Source organism: Grampus griseus (assembly GCF_964374135.1).
Source record: "Grampus griseus genome assembly, chromosome: 1".
Taxonomy (NCBI): Eukaryota; Metazoa; Chordata; class Mammalia; order Artiodactyla; family Delphinidae; genus Grampus; species Grampus griseus.
Window position 1 is genome coordinate 179276592 of NC_139017.1, and position 13305 is coordinate 179289896.

General features: G+C 55.2%; 1 protein-coding gene across 1 annotated transcript in view; it reads left to right on the forward strand.

The window, feature by feature from the left end:
• The window catches only part of NPHP4 (nephrocystin 4), a 134831-nt gene that overhangs the window by 84665 nt on the left and 36861 nt on the right, over positions 1-13305 (forward strand). Inside the window, exons 13-17 of the mRNA XM_082656753.1 lie at positions 6128-6189; positions 8130-8237; positions 9509-9657; positions 9814-10005; positions 10459-10646. Of these exons, the coding sequence (XP_082512879.1) occupies positions 6128-6189; positions 8130-8237; positions 9509-9657; positions 9814-10005; positions 10459-10646 (699 nt within the window). The remainder of the gene's footprint in view (positions 1-6127; positions 6190-8129; positions 8238-9508; positions 9658-9813; positions 10006-10458; positions 10647-13305) is intronic.

The window sequence follows — 13305 nt, forward strand, 5'->3', positions numbered from 1 at the left end:
CTTTGAGGAGCTTTTCCTGCATTTCTTGATCTTCGAATGAGTAGAGATTGGTAGTTCCTGCCAGTGGCACCCGGCCTGTCTTCCGGAAGCCCACCATCTCCACCCCCGGAGGCTCTGCTGGGCACAGAGCAGGGCACTGTGTGGGCTCCAGGGAGCACTGTGGAGGTTCAGGGGGTGGGGGGACCCCACAGGGAGGGCTCCCCCACAAGGCCTCTTGCTTTGGGCTCGAGATGATCCTGTCGCCCGCTGAGCCGAGCCTCTTTCTGGGTGACTGGGTGGAGGGTGTTACTCTCCCGCGTGTGGGGCTCACCGAGCCCCAGCCTGACTTCCTAAGGTTCAGAGCTGCTGGGTGCATACCCTTTGAGTTCTCTACCAGAAGGGTTATTGCTGCGTCCTTGGCAGACAGGAGTGGATGCTTCAGCTGCTGGAGGACTCAGGGATTGAGCTCTGGTGCAGACGTGCGGTAGCAGCGTCATCTGGTTTGCAGCTCCCGTTCGGGGACCCGCAGATCTGCGTGGATGCAACCTGTTTCCATTTGGTTTATTTAATTTGGATTTATCACCGCATTCATGTCACATTAACGTGATTGCCTTCACCCCAGGCTCCAAGCATTTGAAAACGTTGCCTCCCAAGACCTAACATAAGAGACTTAAATACCGGCTGATGTTTCACTTATGATGGAAACTCTTCCTGCTTCAGTATTTTACCAACCTATATGGTTCCTTTGGAAATCTTAATGATATGCAGCTGTCACCTTAAGTGAGGTGCTCTGGCTTTCTGTTATGAATTATCCTTTTTATTTGTTCTGCAAAATTACCAGGGAGCAAAGGTCCATTCATCACCCTCCGCACGTGTGTGTGTGTGGGGCCGCTAGAGGGCCCTCCGTCTCCAGGTTTTGGAACCCGGCATGGCATTCCCCTGACCCGTAGTTTGCTTTTGAATGTTCTGGTGGCGTCAGGATTTTGGTGTGTCTGCTTAATAGATATAAAAGCGGCCGGGTAGAAGGGGCCATTGAAAATACATAACCCTGGTGTTTCCCAGAGCACACTGAGTTAGATGCTTGACGTGGTTGTGACCCCGTGTGCGGGCGACATGCTCGAGAGCATCCTCACTGACAGGCAGCTCGCCTGACCCGAGTCGTGTCATCCAGGACATGACGCAGCAGTGGAGAGAGTGAAAGATGTCGACTGAGCAGGGATGGAAGTTAGCGGCCGGGAACCGAACACACCTGTACGGCATCTGCCGGAGAGCCTGAGTGAGCGTTCAGAGCCAAGGCCTCCAGGAGGGAGATCACGCTTCTGAGCCTGGTCTTTGAAGGTGACCCCAGCCTGGGCTCTGGGCACGTCTCATACTTCCCACTCCTCTTGGGCCTGATTCGCCGAGACAGGGCACCTCTGGATTCCTTCAGCACAGAGACCCAAACCCACTCCATCGACAGCATCCCTTTACCTCTTCCTAGATTTTGCTCACTTCCTCCATTCCTGTGATCAAAGTCTTCAAGAGGATGACTTTTTAAGCCCAAATAATTAGGAATAACAGCCTTTCAAATGGGTCGGCCTTGTGAATTCTGAGTGTCTGGAGTACCATTGAATGCTGAGTAATCCTTTATTTTCAAGGTCTGTCGGGGAAAGCTGTTTTTCACAATCTCTATTTAACTCACAGAAATTGTGTCTTTGGCTGTGACGACCCCTTCCTTCCCCCTGCCCTTGGGGCAAGCTGTTGGGCCCCATCCTGGAACATCCCCACAGCCCCGCCTTCCTGGTCCGAGGCCTGGCCCCTCCCTGCCTGGCCCTGAGCTGCCACGGTTGCTAAGCAACAGCCTCCTCTCCCTTCAGTTAAGCACAGGCAGGTCTGTCTGCAGGGCAGCCTTTTCCTCCACGAATCCCACTCATCAGGCCCTGCCAGCTGATTCTCTTTTCCTCCGCCCCCCACCCCCCAGAATGCGCAGCTATGTTCAAGCAGAAGCGCTCTCTGGAGGGCAGCTTGCGCTGTGGGGTAAAGGGCTTGAATGTGTTCATGCATGGGGACCCCACCAGCCTTCCCAGGGAGGACAGTGGAGAGACCTCTGCTCTCTGCAGCCTGGAGGATGTCACCAAGCCTGCTGCCTGAGCTCTCTCGTGCCTGTGTACTTACTTTCTGTCTTTCTGTGATGCTCGCCCACTGACTCGTCAGAAGTGCTGTCTGAGAAGTGCTGACCTGAAAGGTAGCCCTTCTTGCCCTGGAGCGTGGAGTGGGCTTCAGGTCCTCGTGGTCTGCACACCTCCCCACTCCCCCCAGGCTGAATGCAGAGAAGCGTGGGATGCAGGTGTGTGACCTGGCGGGACGCGGACAGCCCAGGTTCGGGGCAGATCGCAAGCCCCCTCCTGGCCTTTTAGTCAAGTGTAGGGCATTCGGGCTTCTAGAAACTGAACTGGAGAGAGGACTGGACACTTGAGCTTCTGTCGACAGTGCTTTTCAGCAAGTGGAGGCTGATCGGGGAGCAATAGGGTGTGGGGGAAATTCATCTTCAGACGGGGGCGTGGCGGCTGCAGCTGCAAACGTGTCTGTCTCAAGTACTCGGTGTGGCCCTGTCTGCGTCTGTCTGTGTCGCGGTTGGCTCGGGTGGCATGGCAACTGCTGACTCAGTCCCTTCCGAGGCTGAGGTGTCCCTGAGCTGCACAGAGCGCCTGGCAAAGCTGTCGTCTTAGTCTCTGCGTTCTTCCTTTAACGACCAGGTGATTTGCCTGAAGCCAGAGCCGCGCGGCGCCACGGCCAGACGTGGACGGTATTCCCGGTGGGGTGACAGGAGGACCCCATCTGGGGAGCCACCAGCATCCCCTGCTGCAGGACCTCATCCTCTGCGACGGGCCGCCTGGTGCCATCGGTCCAGCCAGGAGCGTCGTCAGGCTCCAACTGGGACACAAAGACATACCCGATAACGATCAGTAAATTAGAATTTAAGTTATTTTAAATTCCACGGGTAGTACAGGAAAACACGCTTACTCACATGTCTAAAGGGTGAGGTTCTAGCCCCTCACTGTTCCTACCATTCCACACATTTCAATGAATTTACCTACAGACCTTCATCCACGTGTCGTTTCTTTCTTTTCCTTTAGCAGAGGTGGAATTCCCTTATGCGGGTTGCTTGGTAACTTGCTTTCCGCTCTGTAACTTGTCTTGGCAACGTCCCACGTCAGGACCCGCCCGTTGACCTCCCCCTTTTTAATTGCTTCCGGGCTCCACACCCAGACGGACCAGCTTTAATTCAGGGCTTCCATTTTCTGGAACACGTGGGCCGTCCTCATGGCTTGCCGTTTTCAGCGGTGCTGCGGCAAGGTTCTTGTGCGCGCGTCCTCGTGCGCGCTGCAGATGGCACCACGCACGCGGCCTTTATACACACGTGAGAGCCCCATGGTTTGGTCTTGTCGGCCCCGGCAGCTCGCAGCCTGGTCGTGCTCAGTGGCGGAAGGCGGGCTTCCCAGTCAGACCTCCACACCTCCGTCGTGGCTTTTGGGAGGCTTGGAGGAATGACAGTGACGCCTCTGGAGGACACTGTGTTGTCCGGGCAAGACCGTTAGATTGTGTAGTTTGCGAAGCAACTTAATCAGCGACCGCCGCATGGAACATTAGAACAGAAGGTTTGAAACCAAGTTATTTTGTGGTTTTGGTGTATTTTCTCACAGCCCGTGCCTCGCTGGGGTGTGTGGGTTTGGGCCCTGGGATCCCCAGCAGGCACTGCTTTCATCTGCTGCAAAGCCTTTTTTGTGCGGTTGGTTGTCTAGGAGGTTAAGATTGTGTAAGTCAGGATGTAAAGAATCACCTCAAACACATCGCGCAGTACCCAGCTTAGACGACCTGGGGAAATAAAGAGCGCGTGAGGAGTTTAACGGGCTCGGAGGGTTTAACTTTCCGCAGGGTTCAGAGCTTCCTCAACTAGAGGACACGCGGCCCGGCTCCCAAGCGCCAGGCTTCTCTGAGCAGAGGAAAACGGAGCCATTTCCTGCAGGCTTTTCCTCGCTGCCAAAGTCAACCCGTGTAGTTTTTTTTTTCTTCTTTTTTAACATCTTTATTGGGGTAACCCGTGTAGTTTTCAGTCTCCTTTCAGGGTGGAACAAAGGAGAATCCGGCGTGCTGCTCTTCTGTTTCATCTTCTAGACTGTTCCGGGTGGCGGGGTGGTGGTGGTGATGAGTGGCTGCACGGAGCCCTGAGCTGCCTGGGGAGAGGCACGTGGCTTCAAGGACAGTGGGGCCCTGGCAGAATCCTGGTCTGCGTTTTGCTTCTCGCGAGATGACATCTTTCCTGGGAAGCGAAGCTAACTCTCTCCAAAGGGAGCTCGTTTCAGGAACCGGAGGCTCCCTGGGCTAGAGGGTGCCGAGTTCTTTGGAATCACATTAACTTGGCTTTGAGAAAGGAGCTGGGCTGGCGAGGGGCTGGAGAGCCTGTAGCTCAGCTCAGGTGGGACCAGCGGAGTTGGGGGCCTCCCTCCACGCCGCCCCCCGCTTTCCCCGCTCCTTATTCCTCATCAGCTGGATCTCTCCTCCTGGGGTGAGCCTGCAGTGACTTCTCCAGGTGGATTCCGAGGTGGCTGGAAGGGGCTTTGGTGGCATGTCGGCCCCAGGGCACTGCAGGGCTGGCTACGGGGGTGCTTCGCACGTGTGGTTCCTGCCTGGTGGCTGAAGCTGTGGTGGGATTCAGGGCTGCCAGGGGAGTCGGGCGTCCTCCCTTCAGACTGCACAGCATTCAGGGTCACGGCCCTCGTGTGCACTGGCCGGTTGGTAGGTGCTAGGTGCTGCCCGCGCCTGCCCCGTGCCGTGTGCCCTGGGGCTTGGGGGCCACGGGGTCAGGTGAGCTGCTCATGGGCACCGCCAGGTCTGGGGCTCAGACGTGGCTGTGCAGGGACTTGGGCAGCAGAGACCACCGGGGAGGGAGGGAGGGCCAAGTGCGGGCAGTCAGGGCCACACGCGGGTGACAGGAGCAGGGCTAGTTACCTGGCCGGGGGGGCATGATTTCTCAGGGCCCAGGACGTCCTGAAGTCCAGCCGGTGGTTGCGTCCACATGCAGCGGCCAGAGTCGGGTCACTGTGAAGGGGACCGAGGTGCATTAGGAAGGCGCGGTCCTCAGGGACACCAGACGTGTCACCTCGGACAGGTGCCCGGTCCCACCTGGGCCTTCAGGGGAGCGGAGGGGGCCGTGTCAGGATGGGCCCCGGTCAGCGGGCAGCCCCACCGTTGACTGGAGGCGGTGATGTTGGCGGCTGACGGCAGAAGAAGCGTGCGTATATGGGCTGATGGGGAGTTGATGGGTGGCCCCAGACGCCGGAGCACAGTGCTGAGAGTCTGGGGGTTTCAGGGACTAGAGTGATGTCTGGACTCCTAGACAGGAGTGCAGGGCCTGGGATCGGGGTGGAAACAGCACAGGCAGACTCCAGCCCGGTCCTGCCCCGGGCCACTGTGCGGTGACCATGCTCGGCGGGTGGGGACAGCGCCGTGGGAGTGGTTGCTCCCTCTGCAGTTGGGCGCCTCAGGTGCTGCAGGAACCAGCCTCGCATCACCCAGGGCAGGGGCGCCCTTGGCCCTCGCTCCAGGGACCCTGTGGAGGGCCGACCTCGACTCTTCCCAGTACGAACATGCCTGCACTCACACCCCTAGAGTGAGTGGGCCTCAAGGGACGGGCTGTGAGTGATGGGAGAGCCGGAGCGCCCAGCCGGAGTGCGTCTGTTTACAAGTTTCTTATGTAACAGAACAGCAAGTGGGCCCCAGCCAGGGAAGCACCGGCCCAGGCAGGCATCAGAGCCCGGCCCCACGAAGGCAGGGGAGGGTGAGCAGGGGAAAGGACGGGTGAGCCTTGAGGTGAGTGCAGGAGAGCCTCAGGTGTCTGACAGCCTCACGTCTCCCTGAGCGCACACGGAGTGAGCCTCTTGAGCAGGGAGGAGGCCGAGGAAGTGGGCAGCGAGCTCGGGCTCCATCCTGCAGGCGGTGACTGGGGACGAGCGCCCTGGTCTGCTCGCCAAGCACTGGGGCTGCCCAGTGGCCGCTGCCCAGCTCCGAGCACCGGTTACTGTCGCGCCAGGCCTGCCTGAGCTGGGCTCCGGTGCCCTTGCCCCACCCAGGCTGACGGCCCCTCCCCGGCCCCTGTGCTTCCTCCCAGGCCTGCCAGCACCACCGCCCCGGGGACTCACCACCCCCCAGGACTCACCAGTGGGACCAGGGGTAAGTCCAGGCCCGAGAGGCCTGTTTCGGAATTCCACAGTCAAGTATTTAAAGGTTCTGGGGGCGGGAAAGTCCCCTTTGCATCTTTAAGAACAGTTGATGTCCTGTTTACTTGTGGGGGCTGGGAAGCGTCCCAGTGAGCCGGAGGGGAGGGGCCCCCAGGTGTCGAGGTGCAGGTGTCCTCAGCCGCCCTCCTGCCCGTCTCCGCGGCGGGTCCCTAGTGCGCTGCTCCCAGCGCCGGCTGTCGTGGCCGTGGCTTCTGCTGCTTGTTGATGATCCTCCAGTTGCCATGGAAGGCCTGTGTCCGCACTCAAGCTGATGTGTTCTCCCGCAATTATGTCTGACGGCTGGGAATCTTTCAGGACTGAATGGCCTTTTTTCCCCTTCTGGGACACGGAGGAGCGCTCTTCGCAGCCTCCTCTCCTGACCCTCTGCCAGGAGAGGGCGCTGGTGAGGCCGTGGCTTCCCCAGGCCGCAGCCGGGCAGGTGCGCCGAGCAGCTGGTGCTGGGGGGGACAGGGCGGCACCAACAGAGTCCAGCACGTTGGTGGGCCTGTCGGAGAGCACACGTCTCCTCTGGTGCTAGGAGCTGCGGCCGCCCCTCAGGGATCCTGAGCCGGGTCTGCCCATGGCTCGGGGCTGGCTCTGGCCAGCGTGGTTTTTGAATGAGGTCAGAGTTGGCTTGTCCTCCTGATGACCTTGTCTGCCAACATCACCCTGGACGTTGACCTTCTGGAAAGGTTGAATGATTCGGTATCCAGGGCTGTCCCCAGGATGTGGCTTTAATGTGGACCGTGCAGCTGGGAAACTGGACCAGAAGTGAATGTGGTGTTTGCCCGAAGACACGTGTTTGGGGACAGCCTCCCGGCCCCCGCTGGCCTGTCCCAGCATTTTCCCTCCAGCGGTCGGCATGGTGCCCCTAAGTGCTGAGGGGCCACAGGGCAGCACCTCCAGCCCCAGAGGCAGGAGGCGCTCACGGCGGCTTGTGGACTCTGAGGGGAGCTGAGCAGACCCTAAATTCTTCTCTGCCCCTAAGATGCTGCCCGGATCCCCCAGTGCCCCTCGCCCATTTCTTCAGCACCTCATCGTGGGTTGGGTCCTTCTCTGTACCAGCACCAGCCCCCCCCGCCCCCCCCCCCCGCCCCCGGGCCAGCTGTCGCTGCTGACGACAGACGTCTCATTTGTTAACGTGTACATCATAAATAGAGACCAGGATTTGAGAGACGGGTCTTCAGCAGAGCGAGGGCCCTCCACCTCTTCACACCGGCCTTTTAGTGCAACGTTCGTTTTCCTCACGTTAGTCACATTTACCTGACCCTGTGCCGGGTACCTTGCCAAGCCCTTTCTCACCGTAGGCCTGTGACCTAGGTACTGTTAGCACCCCCATTTTACAGATGAGGAGACTGAGGCAAGACCAAGTTAGTTAGGCGACTTGCCCACGTCACGTGGCAGTGAAGTGGTGGAGTGGGGCTTCCAGGGCCCACGTCAGCTGCCATCATGGTCACTGCCTTAACGGGCGGGTTCATGTCGTAGGAACACAGGTGGTTAGAATCAGAAGGGGTCTTGGAGAAGTTCAGTCCAGGGGTGGAGGTGAAACCCAGAGAGGTTCAGAGACAAGCTGGCCCTGCAGCCCGAGTGTCAGAGAACCCACCCGGCTTCCCTGGCCATTTCCCCTTCTCCACTTGCTTTTCCTTGTTAATAATATTTTTATTCAAATATTACGATGTGGGAGAAACCACAGAATTACCCCTCTCGGTAGTTAGAGAAGAAGCAATTAGACGTGATGCCGGGTTCCAGGAGATTCCAGACCTCACTGCTCCCTGTGGCCGCATCAGAGTCCTCCCTTCCTTCCCAGGGGCCTGTGCCAGCGGGCGGTGGGAGGGGCTTTGTGAAGGTACTGGGGTGCATTTTGTCGTCTTACCCAAGCTTTCTTCCCTTCAGCTGTCGCTTTCCCAGCTGGCGGCTTCCCCACAGTCTCCAGCTCAGCGCCGCTCGGCCGAAGCGTCCTCAAAGCCACCGGGGAGCCCCACGCTCTCCCTGGCCCCGGGGGTAAGTAGGCTGGCCCTCCTCTCGCCTGCCTCCTTCCAGGAAATGGCTCCAAACTCCTGACTTCTGTGGAAGTCTCTGACTTTGTGAACTGCCCTGGTCCTTGGTGAGGTGACCAAGACCTTCCTGGGTTCTCTGTGTTGCGGGCGTTGGGATGGGGGCTGGACATCACCTCCTTCCAGCTTTAGATCTTTGCCACCATCCGTCTCGGTGACCAAGGGTATTTGGTCTGGGAGCTTTTCCTGCCACAGGGCTTGATTTAGGCTTTGCTCTACCTGCGAAGACAAAGTAACAGCGCCCTTAGATCTCTGAACATGAGAGGAAAGGGGAGGTTTCGCTGGAGATGTAAATAGAGGTCAATCCAAGTTGCCAGCTCCCCCTCCAGGACGCTCGCCCTGCGGCTGGAGGAGAGTTTGTGAAGCCCACCGTCCCCGATCCCAGTGGAGCTAGTGGGCTAAAATAGGCCTGTTTCCTCCTACTGAACTTGGGGGACTCACGTAGAGTTTGCTGGTTCACCTGCAAACTTCAGTCTTGCCTTGGAAGTCTGTTGAGGAAAAATGGTTCCATTTAATTACTTCCTTGAAAACCCTCACGGTGAAATGCCTGATTCTAAACTATATCTGGGCTCGTGTCATTATGAAGAGCCTTCATCTCTTCTGTTACCGGCGCCTGAGGCCCGTGTTCCTTGCCTCCGGTCACGTGGGGCTCCTTCTGAATGAAACGGGAAGCTTGGGAAGCCAGTTGGAGAGAGAGCGTCCCAGACCCCGTCAGGCTCTTCCTTTAGACGGAGGCGGGCGGAGGGTGCCGGTGAAAGCCTAGAGCATTCGGTGACATGGGGACAGGGAAGCGTTTACACAGGCTCGGGGGCTCCGTCCCACAGTCTCCCTAGCGTTATTGGAGTTGGTTTCATCTTTCTGTTCCGTAGACGTGGTTTTGATGTTCATTTGCCTTCTCAGGCAGCAGATGTCTCCTGTGCTACTGGGCTGTTCAAAAAATTATGATTCCTTCCTCGTTGCTTTTCGACTCACATAAGACACAGGATGCCCCGGTGGATTTGAATTTCAGATAAACAATACTTTCCAGTATAAGTGTGTCCCAGATATTGCATGGGATATTCTTATACTGAAATTATTCATCGCTTCCCTGAAATTCCAGTGCAGCTGAGCCTCCTGTTTTCATTTGCAATGTGACAGAGGCGGTTCACCCACGAGCCCCAAGTCAGGCATCCTTGGTGCCTGGGTTGGCCTCACCTGGGGCCCCACTGTGTTCGGCAGGAGTTCCCCTTGGAGGGCAGGATCTCTCACCTGGAAGCTGACCTGAGCCAAACGGCCTTGGTCCCGGGCACCTCCACTGCTGAGCAGTTACAGGAGCTGCCGTTCACACCTGTGCATGCCCCGATCATTGTGGGAGCCCGGACCAGGAGGTGAGGGGCAGGTCTGGGAGGGCCCAGGGCAAGTGCTGTGTGATCAAGACCCTTCGACCCCCTGAGCGGTGGGCTTTCCTAGAGAGCTGGCTTTCCGGGTCCTGCCTCTTGGTTGGCCCTTTCCTGGAGGCTGGCTCAGGAGGCCTTCTGTTCCAGCTCTGGAGGGAAGCCGTCACGAGCCTCCCTAGCGCTGCTGCGGTCCGCCGGCTTTCCCGAGATTCTGGACGCCAACAAGCAACCCGCCGAGGCCGTGGATCCTACAGATCCCGTGAAGTTCAACCCTCAGAAGGAAGAATCAGACTGTCTGCAAGGCAACGAGATAGTGCTACAGTTTCTTGCCTTTAGCAGGTAAACGCTTGACTATTTGGCCTGTTGCTCTTTTCCTGGCTTTTGCATTTCTTGCGCTGAGGAAGAACTTCTTTGTGGCTCTGGGAGAATACTACGATCCGGTCTTAACGGGACTGCGGAATGCCCTCTGTCTTTATTTTCGTTTGGCTGGGACCCACCCACTACCATTTCCAAATGCTGTAAAACGTGCTTTGACCGATCTCCTGTGGTCCTTAGTTACAGCGTGGACAGAGTGTTGCCCTGTCCTTGGGTACTGGTGTAGCCCCGAGATCTGGGCTCTCCAGCCATGCCTGAAGTGGGGGGATGCCCGGCGGGCTCCCCGAGGTCACAGTAGGGCTGCTGGTGTGGATGAAGGAGGCGGCCTCTCACCTGCTGTCTCCCTGCGAGTGTGTGACAAAAGCCCGAGTTCTCCGCCCGGACCCTTCATTAACTCGGAGCTGTCGTTGGATCCAGGGTGTCCCAGGACGACCAGGCAGCGCCGTGGCCACAGACTGTGTATTTCACCTTCCAGTTCTACCGCTTCCCCCCCGAGACAACGCCGCGGCTGCAGCTGGTTGAGCTGGACGAGGCCGGGAAGAGCAGCTCGGCCTCCCTGCCCCACCTCCTCGTCCTGATTCACAAGGACGGCTCCTTTGATGCGGGTGAGCGCTGGGCCCCCGGCAAATGCGAAATCCAGGGCCAAGCTTTGTCTGCGAATTTTCTTATATAGAAAATGTTGAACAGTGAAAAACTTCAAACACGTTCACAGTTTGAGAGAACAGCGCAGTAAATCAGTGCCCCTGCCACTTACCTCTGACAGTTATCGGTGACATCCCTGTCTAGGTCCCTCCCCGAACCAGGGCTGTTCGATGCAAATTCCAGATGTTATATGATTTCATCTATAGATATTTCCTTATGTAGATCTAAAAAAGTAGGGTCTTTTTAAAAATACATAAACTCAATAATATTACCCCATCTAAAATTAATGCTGACTTAATATTATAACTTAATACCTAGCCAATGTTAACATTTCCCCAGTAACTTCATAAAGTTTTTTAATAGTTTGTTCAAATCGGGATCTCAGTAAGGTCTGTGCGTTGGGATGGTGTGACTCTCCAGTCTCTTTCTACCTACAGCTGTCATCACCACCCTGTCTCTGTTTTTTCGCTTTAATTTATTTGTTGAAGTCGCCACGTTGCTGGTGCCCTAGAGCCTCCCAGTGTCTGCACTTCGGTTTTGCGGCCCAATGGTGACATCTGCGGTGTTCCTCTATCGCCTGTTTTGCCTGTAAATTGGAGTTAGATCTAGATGTGTGAGCAGATGCATGCTTTTGGCTTGGGGCAAGGCGTCTGTATTGCTGGTGGTGTGTCCCCATCTCTGCAGCAGCACGAGGCCTGGGTTGCTTCTTATGCCCCATCAGTGACCATCCAGACTGCTGCTTATGGAGTGATCGCTTCACTCAAGGCTACACAGTGGTGATGTTTTACTCCTAGAACACTTCTTCGTGTATCAGCTGGAATGCTTCCTTAAAACGAAACTTCTCCTCACCAATTCTTTGGTTGCCTTGAGGTGCGATTCATATAGAGAAGGCAGAATAATGCTTGATTTTCTTCTCTTTTGTTTGCTAATTTTTAAAATAGTGAGACAGTTCCCAGCATCCTTCAAGGGTGGGGCCAATGGCTTTTTTTTCTGATATCATTATCAACTGATGGATTTAAACTGCAGTGGACTGAACATACCAAATATGTTGTTGTTTTTGGTGGCCAGTTGTCCTGTCTTTGGCCAGTCGCACGGCTCATAAGGGACATACCTGGGGTCTGAACCACTGCTGCCTCTTGAGTAGAACTTAACAGGTGGAAAAAGACGTGTTAAAATATTAAATGAAATTAGTTTAACAACATTAACATCAGACAAAAGTGACAAAAGGCAAAGGCATTGCTGGGGATCAAGAAGCCTATTAAATAATAATTAAGGGAATAATTCACTAGGAAAAAATGATTCTGAATCCGTGAACTTCTAACAACCACAGCTGCCAAAGATAAAGGACAAATTGATGGACTTTATAAGGAGAAACTGACAAACCTACAATCATAGGAGGTTTTGACACACTTCTGTCAGTAAATTGATTGATCAAGCAGAAAAAGAATTAATGAGAATATTATAAAATACAGTTTAAAGAGATGATCTTGTAGAACCTGTGCAACCAGTTTAGAGAATATGTGTCATTTTCAAGTATCCTCTGAAACTTATAAAAACTGATTATTCATATATGTGTGTATATATATTATTATTCATATATGTGTGTATATATATTATTATTCATATATGTGTGTATATATATTCATATATATCTTAGGCCACCAAGCAGGTATTGCCATATACCAAGAGACCCTATATCTAATCTAATTTTATAGCATTCTTTGACCATAATACCTCAAGGTCAGAAATCATTCACTGCCCTCCCCCTGGAAGGCTCCAAACTGCTGGCTCTTTTTGAATTTTAAAACATATTTCTAATTTTTCCCTAGGTAAATGAAGAAATCAATGTAGAAATGGCTGCTTAAAACTGAATGACAAAATAATATTGCATATCAAAACTAATAAGTAAAGTGGACTCAGCCATAAAAAGGAACGAAATTGGGTCATTTGTAGAGACGTGGATGGGCCTAGAGACTGTCATACAGGGTGAAGTAAGTTAGAAAGAGAAAAACAAATATCGTATATCAACACATATGTGTGGACTCTAGAAAAATGGTACAGATGATCTGATTTGCAAAGCAGAAATAGAGACACAGACATACAGAACAAACGTATGGATACCGGGCTTCCCTGGTGACGCAGTGGTTGAGAGGCTGCCTGCCGATGCAGGGGACACGGGTTCATGCCCCGGTCCGGGAAGATCCCACATGCCGCGGAGCGGCTGGGCCCGTGAGCCATGGCCGCTGAGCCTGCGCGTCCGGAGCCTGTGCTCCGCAACGGGAGAGGCCACAACAGTGAGAGGCCCGTGTACCGCAAAAAAAAAAAAAAAAAATTATCCTTTAGGGCTTCCCTGGTGGCGCAGTGGTTGAGAGTTCGCCTGCCGATGCAGGGGACATGGGTTCATGCCCCGGTCCGGGAGGATCCCACATGCCGCGGAGCGGCTGGGCCCGTGAGCCAAGGCCACTGAGCCTGCACGCTCGGAGGCTGCGCGTCCAGAGCCTGTGCTCCGCAACGGGAGAGGCCACAACAGTGAGATGCCCGCATACCGCAAAAAAAAAAAAAAGTATGGATACCAAGGGGGAAGGGGGTGGGTGGGTTGAACTGGGAGATCGGGATTGACAT